Here is a 22,295-nt window from a genome sequence, read left to right as displayed (position 1 = left end):
GGGACCTTGCGACAGCTGGCTCGAGTCTGGTGTCTGTGTCTCATCCCAGTCTGGGACTTCTAAATTTAACCTGCTATCAGCTTGAGAAGCGGGAGGGCTTCCACAGTGACTAAATACCACTTGGAATCCTCTTCACTCGGGGCCACCCTCCTGGCACCTTCCCCTCCGGAACATTCCCCCCGCTCCCAGCGCGCACCGCCGGCTGCACGTCCTCGGTGGCGTATCGGCCCAAAGGCTCCGATGCCTGAGCAGCTTTATCCTGGTGTGCTCCAGCTCAACTTTCTCCCGCCACTGGCCAGGCCCACAGCCCTGCTGTCCACGCGTGCATGTGGACACACACACACACACACACACACACACACCCCATGCGCTCTCACAGGCAGAGCTCGGGAGCTGACACCACAGCTGAAGCCACGACAGTGAGCTGTACCACCCATAAGCCATCTGGGTGGAGGGCGGCCAGCGGAGCCTGTTATGCAATTTCCTGCTTTGGTGTCTCAGACCCAGGAGACAGGACGCAGAGTGCCGTTGGGTTGTTGCAAAGCGGAAAACCCAGAGAAGAAACCAAATCCCCACTGCCCACTGCAAACGGGGGCCCTTGTCTTCCGCGGCAATGCCAGGCGGCACCGGCAACCGTGGAAGATGAGCCCATGGCCTGCAGCCGACCGGGCAGCCCCTCCCCAAAGGGCATGAGCTAGACTCACTGTGGGCCTCAGGGAACTGACTGCTGCACAGAACCTTCCAGTGTGGGCGGTGGGGGAGGCATTTCCTGCCCGGGGAGCCCAGAATGGACCGAGCCAAAGACACATGGCCTTCTTAGGAGTCGTTGATAATTACTGAGCGCCAAACGTATGCTCCGTAGCAACACGCCAGGACGGAGAGTATGTAGTGGTAAGGGTTTGGGCTCCAGGGCCAAGACTCAAACCGATCACAGGGTCTGACCGACTCTGCCTCTCCCCAGATGCAGGGCCTTGAGCGGCTTCTTGACTTCTGCTGTCCCTCAGTTTCCTCATCTGTGAAATGGGGACCCTAAGAACACACGGCTTGTTCATACTTGGAAACCAAGCAGAACAGCGTGTTTTCACCGTGTCAGCTAAGAGGCAGCGACTTGGAGAATCTCCACTTTCCATACAGGGTAAACGGGGCTCAGAGGGGCTCAGTGTCTTACCCGACTCGTGCCTTGACTCCATGGTCCACCTCCCACCTCCCATCCTTTCATAAGAAAGTTCTCATTAGAAGAAAGTGTTTCCTACGAGGGCGCTAATTCCACGCCACCCCCTTTTGTCAGCCCCTGGCCCGAGCCATGTTCTAGACTGACACCGTCCTACAGCCGTTTCTCCATGTGAAGACAGGTTCGCGGCCCCATGGCCAACGGAACGCTAACTCCCCCTTGTCACATGGGTCTCTCCTGTTTGCCAAAAGTCCAAGCTGCCCCCAAGTCCGGCCTCCACCTCAAGCCCGCCGTCCCTCCTCCGACCGGGGCACCAGCCAGGGCCACTCTTGGCAGGGACTTGAGGTCTCAGGGCCACGGACGGCAGAGGATGCGTGAACAAAGCAAGCCCCCTCCAAGGACGCTCGCTCCCTTGGCCAGAACACAGGGCCACCAACCACACATGCGCCACCACTTCAGAAACACCTTAGAAACATCCAGAGCCTAGCCAGGCCTACTTTAAAATTACATTTTATTTCTCTTTGTGAATATTTGTTGTTTCTTTTTTAAAAAGGTTTTACATGTTCTTCAAGAGTCTCATGGCTCCTGATAAGTGCATTGGTTTGTTTTCACAGTACTCTCCACGGCCGCAGACGGTCCTTATTGCTGGAGGAGTGTGTCCACGCCAGGGGAGGGGGACACCAGAGGGACTGGGGACCCAGAGGAAAAGCCTGGGTTCTGTGCTCCTGACAGGGAGGAGGCCCAGGGACCAGACCCAAGGTCCTTGGCCGGACCTTTGGCCTCTCCGGGGTCTTTCCAGCCCCGTCTTCAGAAAGGCCAGGAAGGACAGAGAGGGGTGCACGAGGGGTGGGGTGAATCAAGGAGCAAGGCGGGCGGGGGCCCAGGCATGCGGTAGGCCCAGGGAGGCAGCCAGAGCAGCTTTGCCCCCTCCCCGTGGGCACGGCCCTGGTCCCGGGCAGGAGAGCTTGCTCACACGCAGCAGGTAGGTCTCGGGGGCAGGGGGGACTGCGCCCCCGACAGCTCAGGACCACTCCTTACTGTCCTCTCCTGCTGCCTCTCCTCGCACAGTGAGAATCCCTTAGTGACGACCCAGCCCAGCACCCGATCCCCAGCCTCCTGACCCTCGCCCAGGGCCCTTCCTCCTCTTTTTTAGTGCAAGAAAGACCTGAGTGCAGGGAAGGGCCGCTCCCTTAGGAGGCCAGGTCCTGTCCACGGCAGCAGGACGCCGTCAGCCTGGCCCCCTCCTGGCCCTTCCCCAGAGGTAGAGCTGGGACCCGTCGTCCCCTCACTCGAGGCTGTGGCCTCTCGGGGTGACAGGGTCTCCGTACACACCAAGGGGAACAGGCAGTTTCCAGGGGCAAGGTCTTGGGCCTAACAAAGGGGTTCCCCAAGCAGCACGCTGGCGCCACATGCCTGTTTCGGGTCCAGCTGTTCCAGGATAGCTGTGGGCCTGCTGTCAGAAGCGGCGCGTGGGAGACACACAGGACACTGAGCACCCCCGGAGTAAGTACAAGAGCAAGGTGCCCGCAGCCTCCCACGCGGTCCCCGGGACTCCTAACAAGTGGCTCATCTGCAGCAAAAATGAATTATTTTTCTTTTCTGACGGTGTTCTGTGCTTGGGTCGTACTAGTTTGAGTGCAGAGCCGGGTGCAGTAGCTGTGGGGGTTGGCGAGCTTGAAGGGGGCTTCCGTGGGGGGAGGGGCCCCCCGCAGCTCCTACAAGCAGCCTCCAAGGCAGACATTACCAAGAAAGCGTGGGGTCGCTCAGGACCATCCTCAGACCCTGGAGGGCCCTGGACCCGAGGGATGGTGGCCCTCCAGACTGACCTCACTGTCCCGACCAGCCTCCAGAGCGGCCCCAATGCCTGTCAACCATGGCCCCATGTCACCCCCGCCAGCCTGAGGCCCTGGTTTTCTTCCTTGAGGATAAGCAGCAGGGGGCAACTGCCTGATGGCCTCCCCGGCCTCCCCAGAACCAGGACCACCTATCCTTGGGTGCCGCCCCTGGGCAGCTTCCCCCCACCTCCAGTCCAACACTGGCACCCAGAGCCCACCTGCAGCTTCTCCCAAAGCGTCTGGGAGGGGCACCCCTGAGAAGGAGCCAAGAGGGAAGCTGCCCGCCTTGCTTATCTTCAAACTAAGTCTGGCTCAAGGTGGCTGGTCCTCCAGGCGTCTGGGGCCAGCGGGGACAGAAAAGGAAAAGCAGCACAACACTTAGATGTGCCTGCGGCGCTATCGGGGGGGAGGCTGGGCACAGAGATGGCAGAGCCCAGGGTTCAACCCTCCCTCTCTCCGCCCAGATCCGCCCTAGGCAAGTTAAGGCTGCCGGAAGAGAAGAGAGAGTGGCCCCAGCAGACCCCGCCCATGGGGGGCACGCAGGGACCTTCTCCCAGGGGTGGGGACAGGGCTTGCCACCCAAGCCTGAGAGAAGGGGCTCCTTAGGTGGTCGTTCTGGTTTCTGGTTGCGTTTCTGCTGAAAGGAAAGAATGGGCAGCTGGTTTGAGGTCTAAGTCTGTCCCCCGCCCCTCTCAAGACAGCCTGGACGAGGGCCCAGGCGGCTCTCTCCTCCCTGCCCTGCCCCCCCCCACCTCTAGCAGAAGATGAGCCGTCAGTGGAAGAGAGATCCTGCTTTCTTTGTCTGTTTTGGGCTTTTTCCTTTAAATTCAGCTTAAGGCAAAAGTTTGGCAAAGCAAGTCTACGTAAGGCCGCGTGAGGGAGGACGACGTGGGCAGCTGCCATAGCGGCCGCCACTCATAGACCCGCAGTAGCTGCCAGTCGGGGTCGTGACCAGCTCCGCCGTCTCCTGCCCCGAACCTCATAAAAGAGGTTTTTAAAAAAAAAAAAGAAGAACTGAAAAAGCAGTTGTTTTGGGAGTCTCGCAAGTGGATGATTGAAACTGCCAGGAAAGGAGACCCAAGGTGAAGGGGGGACGTGGGGTTGGGTGTCCCAGCCGGGCCTCCCCCTCCCCGGGAGGAAGCAGGTGCCAGGAGGGCTGGGGGAGCCATCCTGGGGCATGTGCACAGTGAGATCCGCCGCTCGAGAAGGTCGAGTGGTTGCATTTTGCTGAATGACTGCAGAGTCCGTGGGTGTGCTTGGAGCGGGGTTATTATTTGCGTCTGGCCTCGCGGGGCGCCCTGGCTGTTACCGGTGCTTGGGCGGGATCACCACCAGCGGCTGCCCGTACTTGGGCCGCCACATGAGGACCTGAGCGTCGTTGGCATTGGGCTTGACCAGGGCGCTGGGCGGTATCGGCTCGTTCTTGCTCAGGATTTTGGGCTGGTCCTGGGCGATGGGCTCCCGCAGCCTGGCGCGCTGGCCCAGGGGCCGGTTGGGGTTCACCTCGATGCTCAGCTGCATGCGCCAGTGCAGCGTCTGTAAGATGATCATGTCATTGGTCGAGGTGTTGGTGGCCACCAGCCACGTGGTGAAGCTCTGGTCCCGGTAGATGTTGGTCAGCTTGGCCACGTTGCTCTCACTGACAGGCACGGCCCACGTGACGCTGGGATAGAAGTTGTCGTTCATGCTGATGATGAACTTGGAGTCTCTCTTGGTGGGGCCCACAATGGTGCACGTCTCCGTGGTGTTGCCGTACCAGGGGTAGTTCACCCCGTCTGAGTCACTGATGGCCTCGATCTTGCCCTCCTGGAGGTCCGGGAGCTCCCAGCTGGACCTGAGGACAGGAAGGCCAGTTCACTCAATCAGCCACGCACGAGGCTGCGTCCCCCCGCCCCCCAGGGTGGGGGCACAGGGACAGGCGATGCACAGACATCCACCATCAACATCTGGGCTCCCCCAGACGCAGCCCGCATCAAAGCCACATCCTGTTCTCCTGCATCCTCTCCAACCAGCCATCATACTGTTGCTGTAATACCCCTCGGACAGAAGAGGACACCAGCCTGTTTCCCGTGTGCCTGGGGGCACAGCGGCACCCGGGGAGCCCCCATCTTGGACACTCATCAACAATCATGTCCATCCCGCCAGACAGATAAAGTCAGCGAAGCCAGGGCCAGGGGGCTTTTTCCCCGGCAGTGGGGCCTGGGACCCAGGCAGCCTGACTTCATCCAGTGCTGTTTCCACCTGAGCACCCATAATACCGAAGCTCAGGACCCTCCGCCCCCAGAATTCTGCACAATGGGTTAAGCCAGCAGCGCCCCCCAGGGTACGGTACTTGACAAAATGCACTCCCGTTCACAACAGGATCATTCGCTGTGGCCAAAAGATGAAAGAAACCCACGTGTCCCTCGGCAGGAGAATCGATAAACAAAATGGGGTCCATCCACATGGTGGAATATTACTCAGCCCTAAAAAGGAAGGAAGTGTTGCAACATGGATAAACCCTGAAGACATCATGCTGGGTAAACTGAGTCAGACACAAACCGATAAATACTATATGATTCCACGTGTAGGAGGTCCCTAGTGTGGTCAAATTCATAGAAACAGAAAGCAGAACAGAAGATTGCCAGAGGGAGGGGCGGGGAGTCAGCGTTTCACGGGTGCAGCGTTCCAGGCAGAGAAGACGGAAAAGTTCTGGAAACAGATGCACAACGATGTGGATGTGCTTAATGCCACCAAACTCAAAAACGGGGGAAATGGCCGATATCGTTAGGTGTGACTTATCATTATAAAGAGATGCCCTCCTCTACCCAAATGTGTCATTTAATGTTAGCAGTTAGCAAATTTGGGGCCACTCTGGGAGGGATGAATAGGAATGCGATGTTGCTAATTTTCCTGTTTACTTCCCTTCTGCTTTGAGTTTATTCCATTGAAAAAGTCACAAATTAGGGTAACACCTGCCTACTAGGCCATCTCCTGCCTGGGGCCCTGAGCTCATCAAAGTCCCAGGCAACTAGGGCAACAGCTCAGACGACCTCCCATTTCTGAGGTCCCCATCAGTCCCCAAGAGCCACGAGGCCACAGCAGCCACGGGTGGGTGGTAGCAGGCATGGGGCTACCAGCTCCCCTCTTAGGTGGGTACCATGGGCCAGAGAAGGAGTTTACGGTCCTTGTCCTGGATTTCTCAGAAGCCCTTGCCTTTGCCCCACCTGTGCTCAGGTGCCCGGAAGGCACCCATTCTGTCCTCTCACGGTGGCTCTACCGGCTTGCAAAAGGTTTTTTTTCAAAGGTAGAAAATAGGGCAGCTGCTTGGTTCAGACAGAACAGCATCTGACTCTTGACCTCAGCTTAGGTCTTGATCTCAGGGTCCTAAGTTCAAGCCTCAAGTTGGGCTCTATGTGGGGCCTACTTAATCATAATCATAATCATAATTAAAAAGGAAAAAGTAAATTTGCAAAAGGAACTTTGCTCTTCCATGGCCCCCTTTCACTGCCTAAGAGCTGGCTTGTTTTGAGGGAGGGGGACTCGGCAGCAGAATGGCCCCTTCGCCCAGCCTCAGATTTGCTTCCCTCTCCTACCCCCAGATGCCCGCCGTGGCTCAGTCACAGACAGGTGACAGTCCTCATGAGCTGACAGACAGCCGTGTCTCATGTGAGCTATTACTAAGAACCAAGTCCCGGGGCATCTGCCTTCAAATCATCAGAGGCCAGCAGGACTGCCCGGGGTCCCGGTCCCCGCCCCTCCCCCTCGCCAGGAGGTGGAAGGGAACTCGGGTAAGGACACAACTTCCAGGAGACGCAGACCAGCCTGGACCCAGCCTCAGTCCAGCCACTAGCTCTGATTGTTACAAATCTCCGATCATCCGCTTTCCCATGTCAACGTGGATAATCCTCCCCACCTTGCAAGATTTTTTTGATTCTCAAGTGAGTCACTCTACAGGGGAGTACATGGAAGCTCCCGGAAGCCATGTGCGGGAGGCGTTCAGAGGTGTGCCGGCCCTGACTGACCTGAAGCTTTCTGACCCCAGTTACAGTTTGGGGAGGACACATTCTCCGAATGGAACAAACTCCATGCAGTCACTGTCTCCTCTGAGATTCCGTTTGCTCTGGAATGACCTTGGACTTCGCGGCAGACCCTCAGCTCTTTGCTCCATGGCATGGAGGGGCAGGCTGGGACCCCAGCCCTGCACACGCTGAACCTCCTCCTTTCTGCACAGCAGAGATGCTGTAGGGAGGTCACTGCAAGGGGCAAGCCAGCCTCCCAGGACCGCTCAAGCACACAAGTGCCTGGCCAATGGGTCGATTGGGAGTAGAGACATCTTGTGGGTAAGTGTAGACGGGCCCGTGTCCACGTTCACACACGAGCAGAAGACACTGGCCTCCCTTGTGTCTACCCCCTTGATCAGTTCACTGGCTTCTGCTGGTCTTCAGGGCATGACCAGCCAGAGAACTTGTGGGACCCAGTACAAGCAAAACTCAAGGTCTCCTGTTCAAAAATGAAGAATTTCAACATGGCATCAGCAGAGCACTGAACCGTGCACAGGGCATTCCAGATCATGGGCCCAGGGCGGCCGTGCCGTCTGCACACCCAGGAAACCGCCCTGCTGCCACCTGTCACACACCTGCCCTTGTCCTCGTAAGTGTGTGAATCCAAAGGACAGCAGGCCAGTCCAGGCTTGAAGCTGGACTTTGGAACCCTCTGGGATCCCCTCAAATCACATCTGAATCAGACTCCTCAGCTTCCCTCACGCCCCATCCATCAATTCACCAAACGTTTGCAGAGCACCCATTATCAGTGTTTGCAGAGCACCTGCCACTGGAGGGCCCTACATCCTCTGGCCACCTGGCACCATCCTTGACTCTCCTTCTCACCTCTGAACGTCCCCCTTCCTTTTGCCTTCACGCTGGCCAGGACCTCTGCCTAGGTCTCCCAGCTTCTACTCCTGCCTCCTACAATATTCCCCAGGAGCCTACGTGATCTTCTAAAAACATAAATCTGCTCACACCATCCCTGCCTGCAACCCTGATAAACCTGCCATGACTCCTCATGGCCCTTAAAGCCGATGTAGTCAAAGCTCAGGACCCCTCCCGGTGGAGTGCACGCACATCCACGCCCTCCCCAGGCTCCAGAACCAACCCCCAGCCGCTCCTGCTTGTGCGCTGTCTCACCCAGAGCAGGTGCCCCTGAAACAGCCCCTCCCAGCACAGGCCACCGCCGCAGCGACGCCGGCGACATCGGTCATGTTCCCCACGCCCGTCCCCCGTGTATACAGGTCAATGCAGTGCTTCTCCTCAACTACCCGGGGGCCAAGACCGGGGGCACTTGATGGAAGAGGCTTGGAGACAGGAGACCCCTCGCTCAAGGTGACGCAAACACAGGGCCACCGGGCCGGGACCCACAGCTGCAGTGAGCTGGTCCCCAGCAGCTGCCAACAGACCCTCACTCAACACGTGCACAGGCACACACACACGTGCACATGCACGGAGGCTTGCCCGGCGCATGCACACACACACGTGCTCTGAGCACCGTGACTGCAGGAGAACGTGAGTCTGACGGGTCATAGAAAAGCCTTCCCTGGGGGCACCTGCGTGGCTCCGTCTGGTAAGTATCTGACTCTGGGATTCGGCTCAGGTCATGATCGCAGGGTCCTGGCATGGAGCCCCGCGTCAGGTTCTGCACTCTGCAGGGAGGCCCTCTCTCTCCCTCTGCCCCTCCCCATCCCTCATGTGTGCATTCTCTCTCCAGTAAGTAAATCTTAAAAAAAAAAGAAAAGAAAAGCCTTCCCTGGAGCCGGGGGGAGGGGGGAGGCTGTGCTGAGGGGCAGGGATGGGGGCTGGGGAGCATCACCCCGGACTGGCCCAAGGCAAAGGCCTCTCAGTGGAGGGTGAAGGCACCCAGGGATGCCCAGGGCAGCACCTTGGGAGGGAAGGGGAGACCTGAGCCTTGTGTGACCTTGGAAGACAGCAGCACGCCGCTCCCCGTGGCTCTAGGAAGAGCCCTGGTCCGTGCCAGGTAGGGGCGGTGAGCCTGGGCCCAGCAGGGATGGCCCCTCGTGCCCCGGGACTCCCCACCTCCCAGGGCTCCCGCCACATTTTGAGTTCTGGACCCCAGAGCCAGACTGGACTGGCTCAGCCCTGAGCCTCAGAGCCGAGTTTCCAAACTCCACATCTCTGTTCATCTCGATCCTGTCCACGAATCTCCTATGTTATTATTCACTCAAATTTTTTCCTTAAAATCCATCATTTTTAAAAAACTACATTGAGTTAAGAAACACACCAAAATAACATGTTGGGTAGGCTAGATATATTTTTTTTTCCCTGATATACATTAAAATAACTATGTTGCTTTAAATCCAAGTTATACTTAGCCTTAACCGAGTTCACTTAAATATTATTTCACATCCCACAACTGATGTCCGGCCGACACTCTGAGATCCTCGTTCACAAACAAGGATTTGAGGCTTGAGGGCAGAGGGCTGTCCGCACCGAGGCTTTTCTGCCCACGCTGGTCTCCGGGCCTCAGATGGGTCACACGGGCTCTCAGGCCTTATCTCCCCCTCCCCAGTCTTACACATTTCACAGTTCTGTACCATTTGCAAAGAGTTCAAATTCTGTAAAAGTTTGCAACCAGGAGCCCAGTTTCCTGACTTCTGCCCCACGAGGACCCCCACGGGGCTGGCCCCTTCCCTCCAGGCGCCTGCTCTCCAACGGAGGGTCTGGGGGGTGTCCCCCCTTCCTGCCTGCTCCTAGGGTTTCCCCCAAACAAAAACCCCACTCCTCCCGGGGCCTAGCCCCCCTCTTTGTCCAGGCCATAGCCCAGGTCCCCAGAAAGGACCAACAGTGCCTGTCTAATTTGAGTTCGTAGTTACAAAAGCTGTGCTCTTTTTTTTTTTTTTTTTTTTGAGATTTCATTTATTTATTGGAGAGTGAGAGAGAGCACCAGCAGGGCAGAGGGGGAGGGAGAAGCAGATTCCCCACTGAGCAGGGCCTGACATCCGAGACCATGACCTGAGCCGAAGGCAGACGCTTGACTGACTGAGCCACCCGGGTGCCCCAAAAGCGGTGCTTTTCTTAAAAAAAAAAATAAGTCGAGAAGAGTATGAAGTAAGAAACCAACGCCGCGTCTCCCATGCCTCCCCCCACCTCCCTGAGGTTACTCCCCACATTACACTGGGGTAAACACCCTTCCAGACCGTTCTCTGCACAGACACGCGGCACACGTCGCCACTCACAGTGTTTTCTTTTTAACAAAGTGGGGCTCCTGCCCTGCGTATTTTACAACTTCTGTAAGAAAGCGCACCACGAGGACCGTTTCCCCCGTGGCGGCACCCCCGGCCTGGCCTCCTGGGCAGTGCCGGCCTCCCCATCTTCCCCGCGCTGGCAGACCACCCTTGCCCTCCCCACCGACGGCCACCGGAGCCGCTCCTGGCACTTTGCGGGCGTTTTCAACTCGCGTACATCCTTAGGCCCTGGCTCTTCCGCTCATCGTTTGGCAATTTTTTTTTTTTTAGGTCAGGAGATTTTTTTTTTTTGTCCGCCTACTATATGTCAGGCACCGGGCCAGGTGCTCCAAGTCTCTGTAAGACAAACTCCACGAGCAGAACTGCATGAAGGACGCGTATATGTGAAATTGTCAGAGATCCAGCCAAACCCACCTTCCAGAAGCTGCCGACCTCGTGCCCCTCCAACAGCGAGTGAGGTTGTCCACTTGCCACCACCCCGCCCCACCCCCACCGCCGACCCCAACACGGGGCATTAGGGATCAGTTTCGTTTCTACCTGGATCTGATCAGCAAACAACCAAGGATCTCCGGATTTAATTTGTTATTTCCCCGATCACTGTGGCGGCTGGGTCCCCCCTTGCACATCTCCGGGGGCAGCCGGCTTTTGTTTTCGGGTCTCGGAAGGTGAGGGTTGGAGCCGTCACTTGGCTAGGGCCGGTCCACGGGGAGCTCTCTTTGGGCCAGGCAGCCCCCCCCCCGCCGCCACCGCCACTTCCTCTCCCACCCCAAAGCCTGGAAACAAGGACTTCCCTCTCCCACCCAAGCCGCCCTCGCCTCCGCCAGGGCCCAGCAGATGGGGGAGGCCACCTTCCGGTCCCAGAGAGGAAGCTTCGTCCTCGATTGTTCTGTGTGGGGCCCGCGGCTGCAGGAAGAGGCCACGTGGTCCCCCACTGGAGCAAAGCAAGCCCCCTTGGGCAAGAGGCCTCAGGTGTCAAAGGTGGTTTTCTCATCCTAAAACGAGGACCCCAAGAGGTCCTGGGGAGAAAAGAGAGGAAGGGGAGCCGGGGCGGGTGTGCACATGGCCCAGCTCCAGCGTCCCCACCCTCCGCCTGAAGCCTCAGTCCCCAGCCCCTCCACCCCTGCCTGGCCCCTTCCCACCAGCCTCCCGCAGCCCTGGCGGCAGGTGCCATCGCATGCTCTGGCTGGAAAGACCCCCCAACCCCTGCCAGCAGGTCTCCTCACTCGAGGCTCCCACGCTGTAAGCGGGTCCGCGAAACCCAGCCCAGAAGAGAGCACAGCTCTAGGAGAGCCAGCTTTCTGCGGACGCGCCAGGACCGCGGGATCACCAGTGACCTGGCAGCAGCTCCGCCACGGACAGGGCCACGGATCAAGTGCGTGGAATGCACCAGGCACTGTGCTGAGCTCGTACGGAGCATCTCCTCCCAACACCCGGCGAGGGAAGGACCTTTCTCCCCATCAGAGAGGCTCAGAAAGGTTAAGAGACCGGCCCCAAGTTCGCAGCTGGGCTAGGGCGTGGGCAGGGAGCACTGGCTGCCCACAGAGACCCTCTCTCTTGAGCTCTTCCTCCCCCAGCCCCCAACCAGCCCCGGGCCTCAGCCACGCCCCAGCTTTCCTGGGGGCCCCAGGGGAGGGCAAGCTGGGGACAACATAAAGCATCTCCCACACAGGCTAGAAATTGTGACTTGTCACTTCGAAGGCTGTGCTGGCTGACAGGTGGCGGTTGAGGAATCGTGGAGGAGGGGCTGTGGAGGCAGGCGTCTCCAACGGTTTGGGGGAGGTGGCTTTTAAAGCAGTGTGGGTGGGTCGAAAACCATATAGAACCCTGCGAAGCTGGCACGGAGAGACGCTGCCGTCCGTAGGAGTCGGTGTTCAACTGAGGCGTTCCAATTCAAACGGTTCAAACCCGGGTGTCATTCTAAAAAGTTCTCCCGGATTAGAGATTAATTTTAAGCAGGGATAACGTGCAGGGGTATTATGGGTTTTGGTTAAGTATTTGGAATTAATATTTTGGATTCAAGCCCGTTTGTAAAGGGACAGAAGCCCTACCCTTAACCTTTGCCACTGGGCTGCTCTCTCCCCAGGCCACAAAGGCCCAGAGGGTGGGTTTCATTTGAAGTATTCACTTGTGAGGGTCTCGTCCAGTGGTTCTCGGTCAGGGGTGACTCTGCACCCCTCCCAGGGACATCGGGCAATGTCCACAGACAGCTTGATCATCCCAGCGGGGGCGGGATTCTCCTGGCACCAAGTAGGCCGAGTCTAGGGATGCTTCCCACGCCCCACAGTGCACAGGACGGGGGCAGCCGTGGCCCGCCCGTGTCTCTGCGCAGCCCCTCCTGACCACCCCTTGCTTTCTGCATTGCCACGAGGCTCAAAAAGACGAAAAAGCATCCTTTGGGGTTGGAGAGATGGCACCTAAAATGCTTCTGTTTGCACTGGAGAAGGAGCAGACACTGGGCTCTCTCTAAACGAGGCTTCTCATTTCCAGAGCACACCCGTCGAGGACAGAGCTCTGCCCACGGATCAGAGGAGCCACGCACTCGGTAATTCCACTTTTTAATACGATTCGGCCGGTGAGTCCTAAGTGGGGCTGCTTCCAACTCAGCGTCACAGCCACAGGGCGGTCACCTAGACCTGTCCTCTCTCGGGGCCCTCAGAGCCGCCTGCGGGGACTTCTTTCCCTATCTCCCCAACAGATGACACACAGCACCAGGGGACCATCCAGGGCCCAGAGCCAGGGTGGTCGGCTGTTCTGGCCCTGGGCCTGAGCGCAGGAGGGGTTGCTGCACACAGGCTCTGCCTTCTCTGTGGGGCTGGCCCTGCCCCAGCTGGGAGTTCAGGCCCAGGGAGGACGGGGTGCAGGGGACACAGGCCCCCCTCCATCCTGTAAGAGGTGCCCCAGGGAGGGGAGGAAACAAAGGGAAGCAAGTGGAGAGCGAGGAAAACGGCCTTCAACCTCTGAAAACGCAAATCATCCGTGACTTGCACTATTTTTAAATTTTTAAAAGTCAGGGAGTGGGTGCTGTGTAAAAGACGGAGACCTGGGCTCAGGAGAAACTTCGGGACCAAGGGAAGTCTGCATCGCTCTGAATTCTGCAGCCTCGGCCGCGGTTCTCCACTGGCTCAACCCCGCAGCGGAGAGGAGGATGGTCACCGTAACAATGTCAAAGACAACAACCCTGGGCCTGGCACCGTGCCGACCACTTGACAAATGTCACCTCCCGTGATTCTCCCAGTAAGTCGCGGGGCAAGGACTGTGACCGGCCCTGTTTGCAGACAAGGAAACCGAGGGCCAGAGTGGCTAAGATCACAGCCTGGAAAGTGCAGAGCCTGGACTCCCGCCCAGGCCCGCTCGACCGCAGCTAGGTGTGCACCGGGCGCTTCTAACCAGGAAGCAAGGACTGGCACGGAAAGGGCAAGTCATCTCGGGTCTCCGGCCTCAGGCCTGCCTCCAGCAATAGTGTCTAGAAGGACGCGGAGCCACCAGAGGGAGGCTTCCAGGCCTGTGCACACACCGGGAGGCGGACCCCAGCCAGGCCAGCCCCTCCCCGCAGCACACCGTCTGCCTCAACTCAGCGCCCCGGTCCTCCCGCAGGTCCTTCCTCCTGGCATTCTCACCTTCCCACGTTCCGCGAGTCCCTGTGCCTTCCCCTCCACTTCCAAGGAAGAAGACAGGCTTTCCCTAAAACACCTAGAAAAACCTGTGTCTTGTCCGTCTTCCCAGATCCTTTACAAAGTCCCAGAAGACTTCCGGTTTAAGGCTTCCTAGGAGAGTCCACACCGAGGAGCTAAGGTTCCCCTCCTTGCCGTGGGAAGTCAGCGCCCTGCCTTGGTTAATAGCCACTTTTGAGAATCAAAAGGCTTCGGGTGTAGACATCAGTTTGACGGAGGAATGTGCCCCCCCACACCTCTATGGGGTGGTCCCGGTCACCCCCACTTCTACCCTTTACCACCTTCCTCTTATCTCCCTTACAACTTCAGGGGTGCCCCAGGAGTTGTTCAGTGGAAAAGCGACAAGATCCGGGGCCCCACCAACCTCCATCCCCTCCTCACCCCCTCTAATTTTGGCGGGGGGGTGTGTGCCAGGATGTCCTGAAATCAGCGAAAAGGTCCAACCCCCAGGGAACCCCCTGCTCCGCTCCTCACTTGCAGACCTGGGAAGCAGGGTGCACGGGGTGGCAGGCTGCCCTCAGGGCCTGCCTAGCTCCCTCTGAGGGACCTCGTGCTCCGAAAGAGCTATTTTCACCACCCTATCTCAGGGCGGCCCTGAAAGCTGAGTTGCTTTCCTTTCTACTGGTACTCGTTCCAGAATGGGGATGACCACCTCTGCGGCCAGAGAACATAGCAGAAAAGTAGACCCAGGCTCCGTGTGTCCTGCACCAAGACGTGCATTGTCCTGGGAACATTCTGGAGACCAAGCTGGAGAGAAGCAGCCAGTGTTAGAGCCCCTCTGGAGCCTTCGGGACACTGACAGGGGATGTCTACATACAGCGGCCTTCTGCCTCGGGGAGAGAAACACGCTACTCTGTGAAGCAAACCAGGTTTCTAAAACTAGCCATCCTCTCCAACAAAACACCGTAGGAACTGCAAAGCCTTCCCCCAGGCCCTCACACACCTCTGAAAACACTGCAGAGACAAGTTCGAGCCCAGCACAAAGCTCAATACAAATAACCACGGAGGCATCCAAGGGCCCCATTCCCCTCCGGAGTATGGGCCACAGGTGCCTCCCAAGGAGGCCTGAGCCCAGGGGGTGGGGGGCGGCAAGCCTCAGCCTTTCTCATGGCGCCGGGACAGCACGCTTGTCAGATTTGCCAAAGAGACGCCTGGTGGAATGCGCCTCTACAAGTGGGCCTCTTACAGGCAACGACACAGGAACCCCAGGGGCCGGTGACACAGGGAGGGAAGGTCCCAGAGCCATGACCCCAACCCGAATCGACAGGCAACCCGTTGAGAGCATCTGGCCAAGAGGGAGGACTCAGAGGCCACTTCCGTACCTGCCTAAAGCTTCCCCTCTGGCCCCCAGCCCCCACCCCAGGCCCCCAAGCTCCCCAGCCTGAGCAGCGCCCCCAGCACTCGCCCCGGGCCGTACTCACATGCCCTGCTCCCCGTACTGGTTGTAGAACTCCATGTGGCTGCACGCCTGAATCCAGCCCACGATCCAGGTCTCTTTCTTGGGGATGGGCGGCATGACCACCTGGGCTGAGGCACGGAAGTGGGGTGTCCGGTAGCGGAGCACCACGCTGGAGGACTCGTCGATGCTGGTGGGGATGGGGTCGATCGAGGCTTTCACATCAATCACGGTGATACCTTCCCGGAAGACTCTGGCTTTGCCCCCGATGCTCTGAATACAGCCCATGGCACACAGTACCGCGCGGATCTCCAGGGAGGGCCAGCAGTCCCAGAGGAAACTGGGCATTGAAAGGATGGAGGCGGCCCGACCCAGTGCAGACGGTACTCCAACCTCAAATCTCAAGACCGATATCCATAGGATAGAAAATTCACTGAGTACAGGGCCTTTGCCTATCACTCTCTCGGGCCCGTTTATAAATAAGGATTTTGCTGCATTTCAAGAGCCCTGGGTTCTCTCTTCTGCTAGCAGTGGACAAAAATCACCGATATTCTTTGGGTTAAAAAAAGGAAAGTTTGGAGGCTAATGGACAATCATGTTGTTCAGACATCCAGGCCTTCCGTGCCTCACACGCGGGGAACGCAGCTCCGAGACGCTCCTGAAGTCTTGGGGCGAAGAAGGCGAAGGCCGGCAGACACATCAATGAGGAAGGCTCGTCCCCTGCGCGGTGCGGCCACCCTCGCTGCAGAAGTCCGACTTCCTGCCCTTCTGCCTTCCGCACGCGCTCGCGCGGGGCACACGCACCGGCCGCTCGCCCAACGGGGCCCGATCAATGGAAGAGCAGTTTCTGTTCGAGCGCCGAGGCCGGGGCGCCCTCGGGGGCGAGCGCCGACCCGCGGCTTCCAGGAGGCGAGCGCCGGGCTCCGGCCGCCCGCGGGGTCCCCGAGGAGCGCGGCGCGGGTCCCCGTCGGCGCCCACTGGCGGGCGCGGGCCGACGCCCCCACGCGGGCGCGCCGCGTCCCCCCGCCGCCGCCGCTGCCGCTGCCCGCTGCCGCGCGGGACTCCGGGGCTGCGCTCGGGCCGCCGCCTGGCTCGCCGCGGCCGCCGAGGACCTGGTGGGGGGGTGGAGGAGACAGGGCGTCAAGGCCCGCCTCAAAGTTGAGCCGAACTTTGCTGCGGGGGGCGCGCGAAGCGGCGACGCGTGTGCGCGGGGCGCGAGCTGCGGAGCTGACGGCGCAGCTCTGGGCGGTCTCCCCGGAGGCGGCGCCCCCCCCGCCCGCCCCGTCAGTGGCGGCTGCACGACCGCGCGCACCAGCGAATAATCGCCGCCCGTGACATCTCCGCTGACACCCTCCCGGCCCGCGGGTGGCGTGGGGTGGCGGGGGAGGGCGACCGGCCGGCACCGCAGTGGGCCGCGTGGACTCGCCGGCCCTGGCACTGCCCCCGGCGCCCGAGCCCCTTCCCCTGTCGGGTCCCTCCGGCCCCCGGGGGGGCGCAGTGTCACTCCGCAAGCCGGTGTGATCGTGCGTGCGCCCCTTCCCGAACCGGGATTCCCCGACCCCGGAGGGCGCAGTGCCCCAGCCCCGCCGCGTCGGTCGCCTCCGTCCCCACCCTCGCCAGCCCCGAGCGGCCCTAGGCCCCCAGCGCGTCGGGCGCGCTCGCCGCCGCCCGGGAACTTTGGCGCGCACGCCCCCACCCGGGCGGCGCCACCGACTCACCTGCCCCTCCGGCCGCTCCGCGTGCCCCGGACGCCGCCCTCCGGACGCCCCTGACCCCCGCCGCGGGTTCGTCCTCGGGGCGTTCCCCCCTCCCCCGGGCAATGTCCTTTGGCTCTACTGGGGTCCGGGGCGGCCGTGGGCGCCCCCGGCCCCCGCCTCCTCCTAGCTCGGGGCTGCGCGGTGGGGGGGGGGGTGGCCGGGGGCGGAGGGGTGAGGCTCGGGGCTCTCTCGCCCCCACCCCGTGCGTCCGCTTTATTTTATGATCATTGTGAGCGCGCTGTCGCCGCTCATACCCGCCACCGCGCCGCAGCCGCCTGGCGCGCCCCGCGCTGCCTCGCTCTGCTGCAGCATCGGAAAGGCAACCAGGTCAAACTTTGCAGAAACTCAGCCCCTGCGCCGACCTGGCCCCGCGTCCGCCCGCAGCCGCGGCCGGAGCGCAGCGCACGCAGGGACCGCCGCCCGCTCGCCGGCCCCGCGGGGATGCAGGTCCGCAGGCGGCGGGGGGCGGGCGCCGCCTCCTCCTCGCCGCCCGCCCTGCTCTCCACCCTCGCTCCCCGCACACAGCCCGCCCTCCCCCTGCTAACCCTCTCCCCGGCCCCCCCCCCTCCTGCAGCTTGTGGGGAGCTAAGCCTCTCCTTGCAGAAACGACATTTCCTTTCTGGCTAGCCCCAGGAATTCTGGGTAGTGTAGTTCGGCTTCTGTCGGGTCCAGGTGGGCTCCTCTGCCCTTGGAGCCGGGCAGCCTCCCTGGGGAGGAGGGTTGCAGCTTGTGGTATTCCTGGCCATGGTGGGGCCATGGCTGGGTGGAAACAGTACAGGGACCCTGGGAGGCCCCAGGGCTGGGAAGCTTGGGGGAGAAGTCCGGGGACAGGATTCCTGGGACCGAGCCTCTTGGCGTTCAGACAGGTGGTCAGGCCTGTTGGGCCCCGGCTGGGATAAAGTGCTTCATCATTTCCTCTGCCCTCAGCCACCCCTGGGGAGGGAGGTCTATTATGGGTGCTTCACAGAGCAGGAATTCAAAGCTGGGAGACCCCAGAGACTTGCCCGAGGCCCCACCCCGGCAGGTGTCCCAGCTGATACTGGGACCCCAGCCATCTGAGTGTCCACGTTCAAGGGGGGGGGGGGTTGACCCTGGAGAGTCCCGTGAACCTCTCTGAGCTGCTGCAAACCACCAGCCCTACCTCCACCTTGCAGTTTACTCCCCCAGGGAAAGGCCAGGTGGTTTGTGACATCAGAAAACCTGGCAGCCACTTAGAGCCACACTCTGCCCCTGCCCTGCCCCCATGCCTCTGACTTCCAAAGGTACCCACAGCCCGCTGGGGAGCAGGCCCTTCCGGCCAGTGTCCCGTTAGAACATTTTGAGTGCCCGTGAGGGCAGGAGCTGGAGAGGGAGGGCTCCGGCCCCTCTGAGGTGTCTTCTTTGAGGGATGATCAGCCTGGTAGAGGGACCATCGCATGCCAATGCCAGCTGAGGCCACAGGTACCTTATTTCTAGTCCTGCACACTGAGACGAAGGAGGGTGGCCCTCATGACCTGTTTCCTGCTACAGAGGAGAAGCCCAGACAGCACAGGTCTCCCAAAGACCCCGTGTAAATGTCCAGTTCGATGAAGAAGACTTCCCTGGCCTCATACCCCAAGGTGGCCTCTCCCTGCTGTGACGTCATGGCTCCCCCAAAGCATTCTGCTCTTCTGGAACTCACCAGGGCCTGCGACACTACCTTTGCCCTCAGATAACTGTTATACTATTCAGTTTCTATATAGGTAAGATGTTAACGTGTGGGGATGTCTGTCTCATCTCCCAACCCCCATCACCCCCAGTGCCTGGAACAGAGCAACCCCCACCGGCCAGGGTGTTCCCTGAAGTCACAGATGCCATCCTGGCGACAAGGACCCAGGCGCTTGCTCTGTGAACTCGCGCCAGGCTGCACATTTTTCTCATTTGATGTGAAAAGGACAGAGGCCAGAGCCTTAACCTTGTCACTGAACAGCCGTACCCCTAGAGATGGTGCTGCCTGAGTGACCCCTGACGCCTCAAGGTGGGCTATACAGACACACCCAGGGATCTGGGGACAGGACCTTTTCAGAGTCTGGATCCCCAGCTACATCTGGCCAAAGCCCTCTCTCAGTTCCTTCCTCCAGGGGCGTTGCCCTTGCTAGCTGCAGCCAACCCCTCTGAATGGGATGGAACTGACCCCTAGTAACCCCTGTCCGTAGTGAGCCCCACTGGAAAGGGTGCTCAGGTGCCCCCAGGGTGAGGACTCTTGCAAAACAGAAGCCCCCTCCCACTTAACCTCCGCCCCGTAGACGCCTCCCTGCACGTCATACCCCGTGCAGTACCTTGTCCTGGGCTATCTGAAGGCCAGTTTTGTGGGCGGAGGGCTACGGCGGTGTCCGTGGGCCTGGTCACAGACTCTGAGCTGAAGAGTGCTCCCCACAGGCCAGCCCTGACCAAGAGAGGGACTCCGTAGCCTGGGCTCTTGCACGCGCCCTGTCCCAGTCCTGCTGGGCCGGTCAAGGCTCCGGCTGCTTCCCCAGCTCTTGGGTCCTGTTGGCCCTTCTGCCTCCCAGCTCAGTCTTCCTCCCGCTCAGCATTTTCTGGAGCTCCGTGGGTGTTGGGCACAGGCCTGCAGCTGCCTCAGCATCTGTGGAAGGCCCAGGATCCGTCCACACGTGTATGAAGCGCAGAAGGGGACATCTGGTGGTAACACGCCCAACACCGTGGGGACACTCATAGTGTCCCCCGCCGACCTTTCCCCCTCCCCCAGATCTCAGTCTCCCTAGAACCCTCGGGAAAGTCACCAATGAATGAGAAAGAGGAGAGAGTGGACAGCCCCAACCCCAGCCAGGAGATGAACTCCCCAGTGTGGCAACTTGGGGACTCAAAGTATGCTCAGTGGGAGGACAGGGTCCCTCCATTCTGGCCACATTGGCCCAGAGAGGTCACGGAGAACCAGCCGTACAACAAAGCCGGGATCAGAACCACATGGCCCAGCCTGGCTGATTTTCACATGCAGCTCAAACAAGCTGAGAGTCCTTCAAGGTCTGCGGAGAGAGCTGGAGGCAGCTTCTCCTCACCGAGCATCCCTGTAAGCCATCGTACAGTTCCCCTCCAGGCCCTCCACGGTCAGCCCACCAGCTGGCTTCTGTCACCGTGCCATTCTGTAGCCAAGACCCTGAGGCCCGGGGAGGGTGGGGGTGTGGACTGCCCCTAGCAGCCCGGCTCTAAGACCCGGAGACTGGCGATTCAAGGGAACAGGAGCTGTCCCTGGCATCCCTGATGTTGTCGGGACCTTGTTTTCGTGGCCTTCGGAGCTGGTCTCCAGGCTCCCTGTCCCTCATCAGCCAACCTGCATCTCTAGGCCGACACTGGTCCTTCAAGAGCTCATGGCCTCCAAGGGTGCGATCATCATGGGACTAGAAAGACATTTCCCAGGAAGGAAAAGCCCTTGTTCTGCAGATGGAAACGTTAATGTTGGAATTCTGTTGCCCTGGGAAACAGGGTTCTCTCCTTAACTGTTTGGGACCAGACTGGAAGCCAGTGGTAAGTCTTGGAATGCCCACTCAGGAACCAGTGGGCAGGGCCGAAAGCCCTCGGGAGGTCAGGAGGCGGAGCCCACTGCAGGGTCCGCCTGACATCACTGATGCGCCCCATCTCTGCGGGGAGCAGGAATGGGATCTCAGAGAGGGCTGATCCACGGCCTCCCCTACAGATGGGGAACACAGGCCCCGCGAGGCCATCCAGAGAGGGCCCCCTCGTTAGAACCTAGGGCATTCTCTGTGAAGAGACAGTGGTGTGGGATGGGAAACGTCTGGGAGGCATAAGACCAACTGCTTCCGGGGGCTGCAGGTCTGGAAGCAAAGGCCTTTCTGGCCACAAGTTCAGAACCGTATTGCTTCCAGGGTACGTCAGGCTCGGGACTTCTCAGCTGGACCCTCCGCCATCCGCACACGCCTTCCTTCGCCAGTATCGACTGGACACCTGCGCTCCGCTGGGCGTTCAGGGGGTGCTGGGGACACGGACAGGGCCAGGACAGACGGCAGGCGTGGTCCCCACGGCACTTAGGTCCCATGGGTCAGAGAGATGCCAGGGTAAATCCAGGAATGATGGATGGAGGTATGAATTAACATGAATAATATATAAATACTAATTCATACTTGAAATGTTTACGAGTGAGTATCGATTGCTATAAGTCAGATATATCGAGTGAATTGTTTTGATTTGTGGGTGTCCGGTGTTGAGCTTGGGGCAGGGAGGGTGAAGAAAGCAGAAAGCAGGGCTGCGATGGTGTGTGTAGTAAGCGTGGTAGGGGAGGTTAGAGTGTGTGAGAGTACGTGTGAGCGTGATGGTGTGGGTGTGTGTGTGTGTGATGAACGTACGTGCTGTGTGGTGCGGGTCTGGAGCAAGCGTGTGTTGATCCCGTATGACAGTGTGTGCGCCTTGTGTGAGGGTATGTCTGTAGGAGCATGTGGGTGTCGGAGCGTGCTGGTCCCCATGTGTGTCCCCGGGCCTGCGCGTGCGTCTATGAGCTTGGGTCTTGTGTCCTCTGTCCCCCAGGATGTGCGGGTGCGCATGTGCTGGTGAGTGGAGCTGAGCATATTTTGGAACGTGAGTGTATGTAAGAGTGCGTGTGTGTGCAGGCCGGGCTGTGGAATGCTCTTTCCGGGCGGGGGGCGGTAACCTGCGGGATGGAGATTCCACTGGCCACAGGGAGGTCACCGGAGGGTGGCTGGGGCTGCTTCTCCGAGCCTGGCTCCCAGGGAGGCCGCCCTCTGGGGGTCCCGGGTAGGGACTCTCCCCGCCGCCGCCGCTCTGGTCCGGCCTCCCCAGCGGAGCCTTCAGAGCCACACTTCTGGCACCAAAAGTCCTGCCCTCCCGCACAATCGTCGCCCCAGCTGGGGAGCGGCGGCTCCGCGGCGCCCCAAGGTCAGGGAGCGGCCGGAGCGCGCACAGACCCCGGCCCCGCACCCGGCAGCGCGCCGTCGCGCCCCACGGCCTCTGCGGGCGTGGGGGTCCCGGGTGAGGGTGCCGCTCCGCGGGTCCCCGCGTCCCCTGCCCCGCCGCCCGGAGGCGCCCGGAGGCGGCGGCGAAGGGCGGGGTGCGGCCGGGTTCGGTGCGGCACTGGGAGTTCTCCAAGGTGCTAAAATAAACCCGCGAAGGATCAGGTTTCCGACCGAAATAACCCGGGACCGGCCTTGGAAATGCGAACTGCGAAAGCGATCCGGGCGGGAGCGCCGGGGTGGGGAGGCGGTGGTGAAAAACGCAGTTCC

The 22,295-nt window shown here is 60.1% G+C and overlaps 1 protein-coding gene across 1 annotated transcript; it reads right to left on the bottom strand.

Moving 5' to 3' along the window:
• Positions 1 to 1,665: 1,665 nt before the first annotated feature.
• On the bottom strand, positions 1,666 to 16,179 carry FAM78A (family with sequence similarity 78 member A). The gene is made up of 2 exons (XM_044264663.1): positions 15,336 to 16,179; positions 1,666 to 4,840 (listed from the first exon to the last, which is right to left on the bottom strand). The coding sequence occupies exons 1-2, from the start codon at positions 15,656 to 15,658 to the stop codon at positions 4,312 to 4,314; spliced, it is 852 nt and encodes a 283-aa protein (XP_044120598.1). The 5' UTR covers positions 15,659 to 16,179; the 3' UTR covers positions 1,666 to 4,311.
• Between the last annotated feature and the right edge of the window lie 6,116 nt (positions 16,180 to 22,295).

This window comes from Neovison vison, chromosome 9 (assembly GCF_020171115.1).
Source record: "Neovison vison isolate M4711 chromosome 9, ASM_NN_V1, whole genome shotgun sequence".
Taxonomy (NCBI): domain Eukaryota; kingdom Metazoa; phylum Chordata; class Mammalia; order Carnivora; family Mustelidae; genus Neogale; species Neogale vison.
The sequence above is the reverse complement of the archived record's forward strand: the minus strand, read 5'-3'. Positions and strand labels throughout refer to the sequence as shown.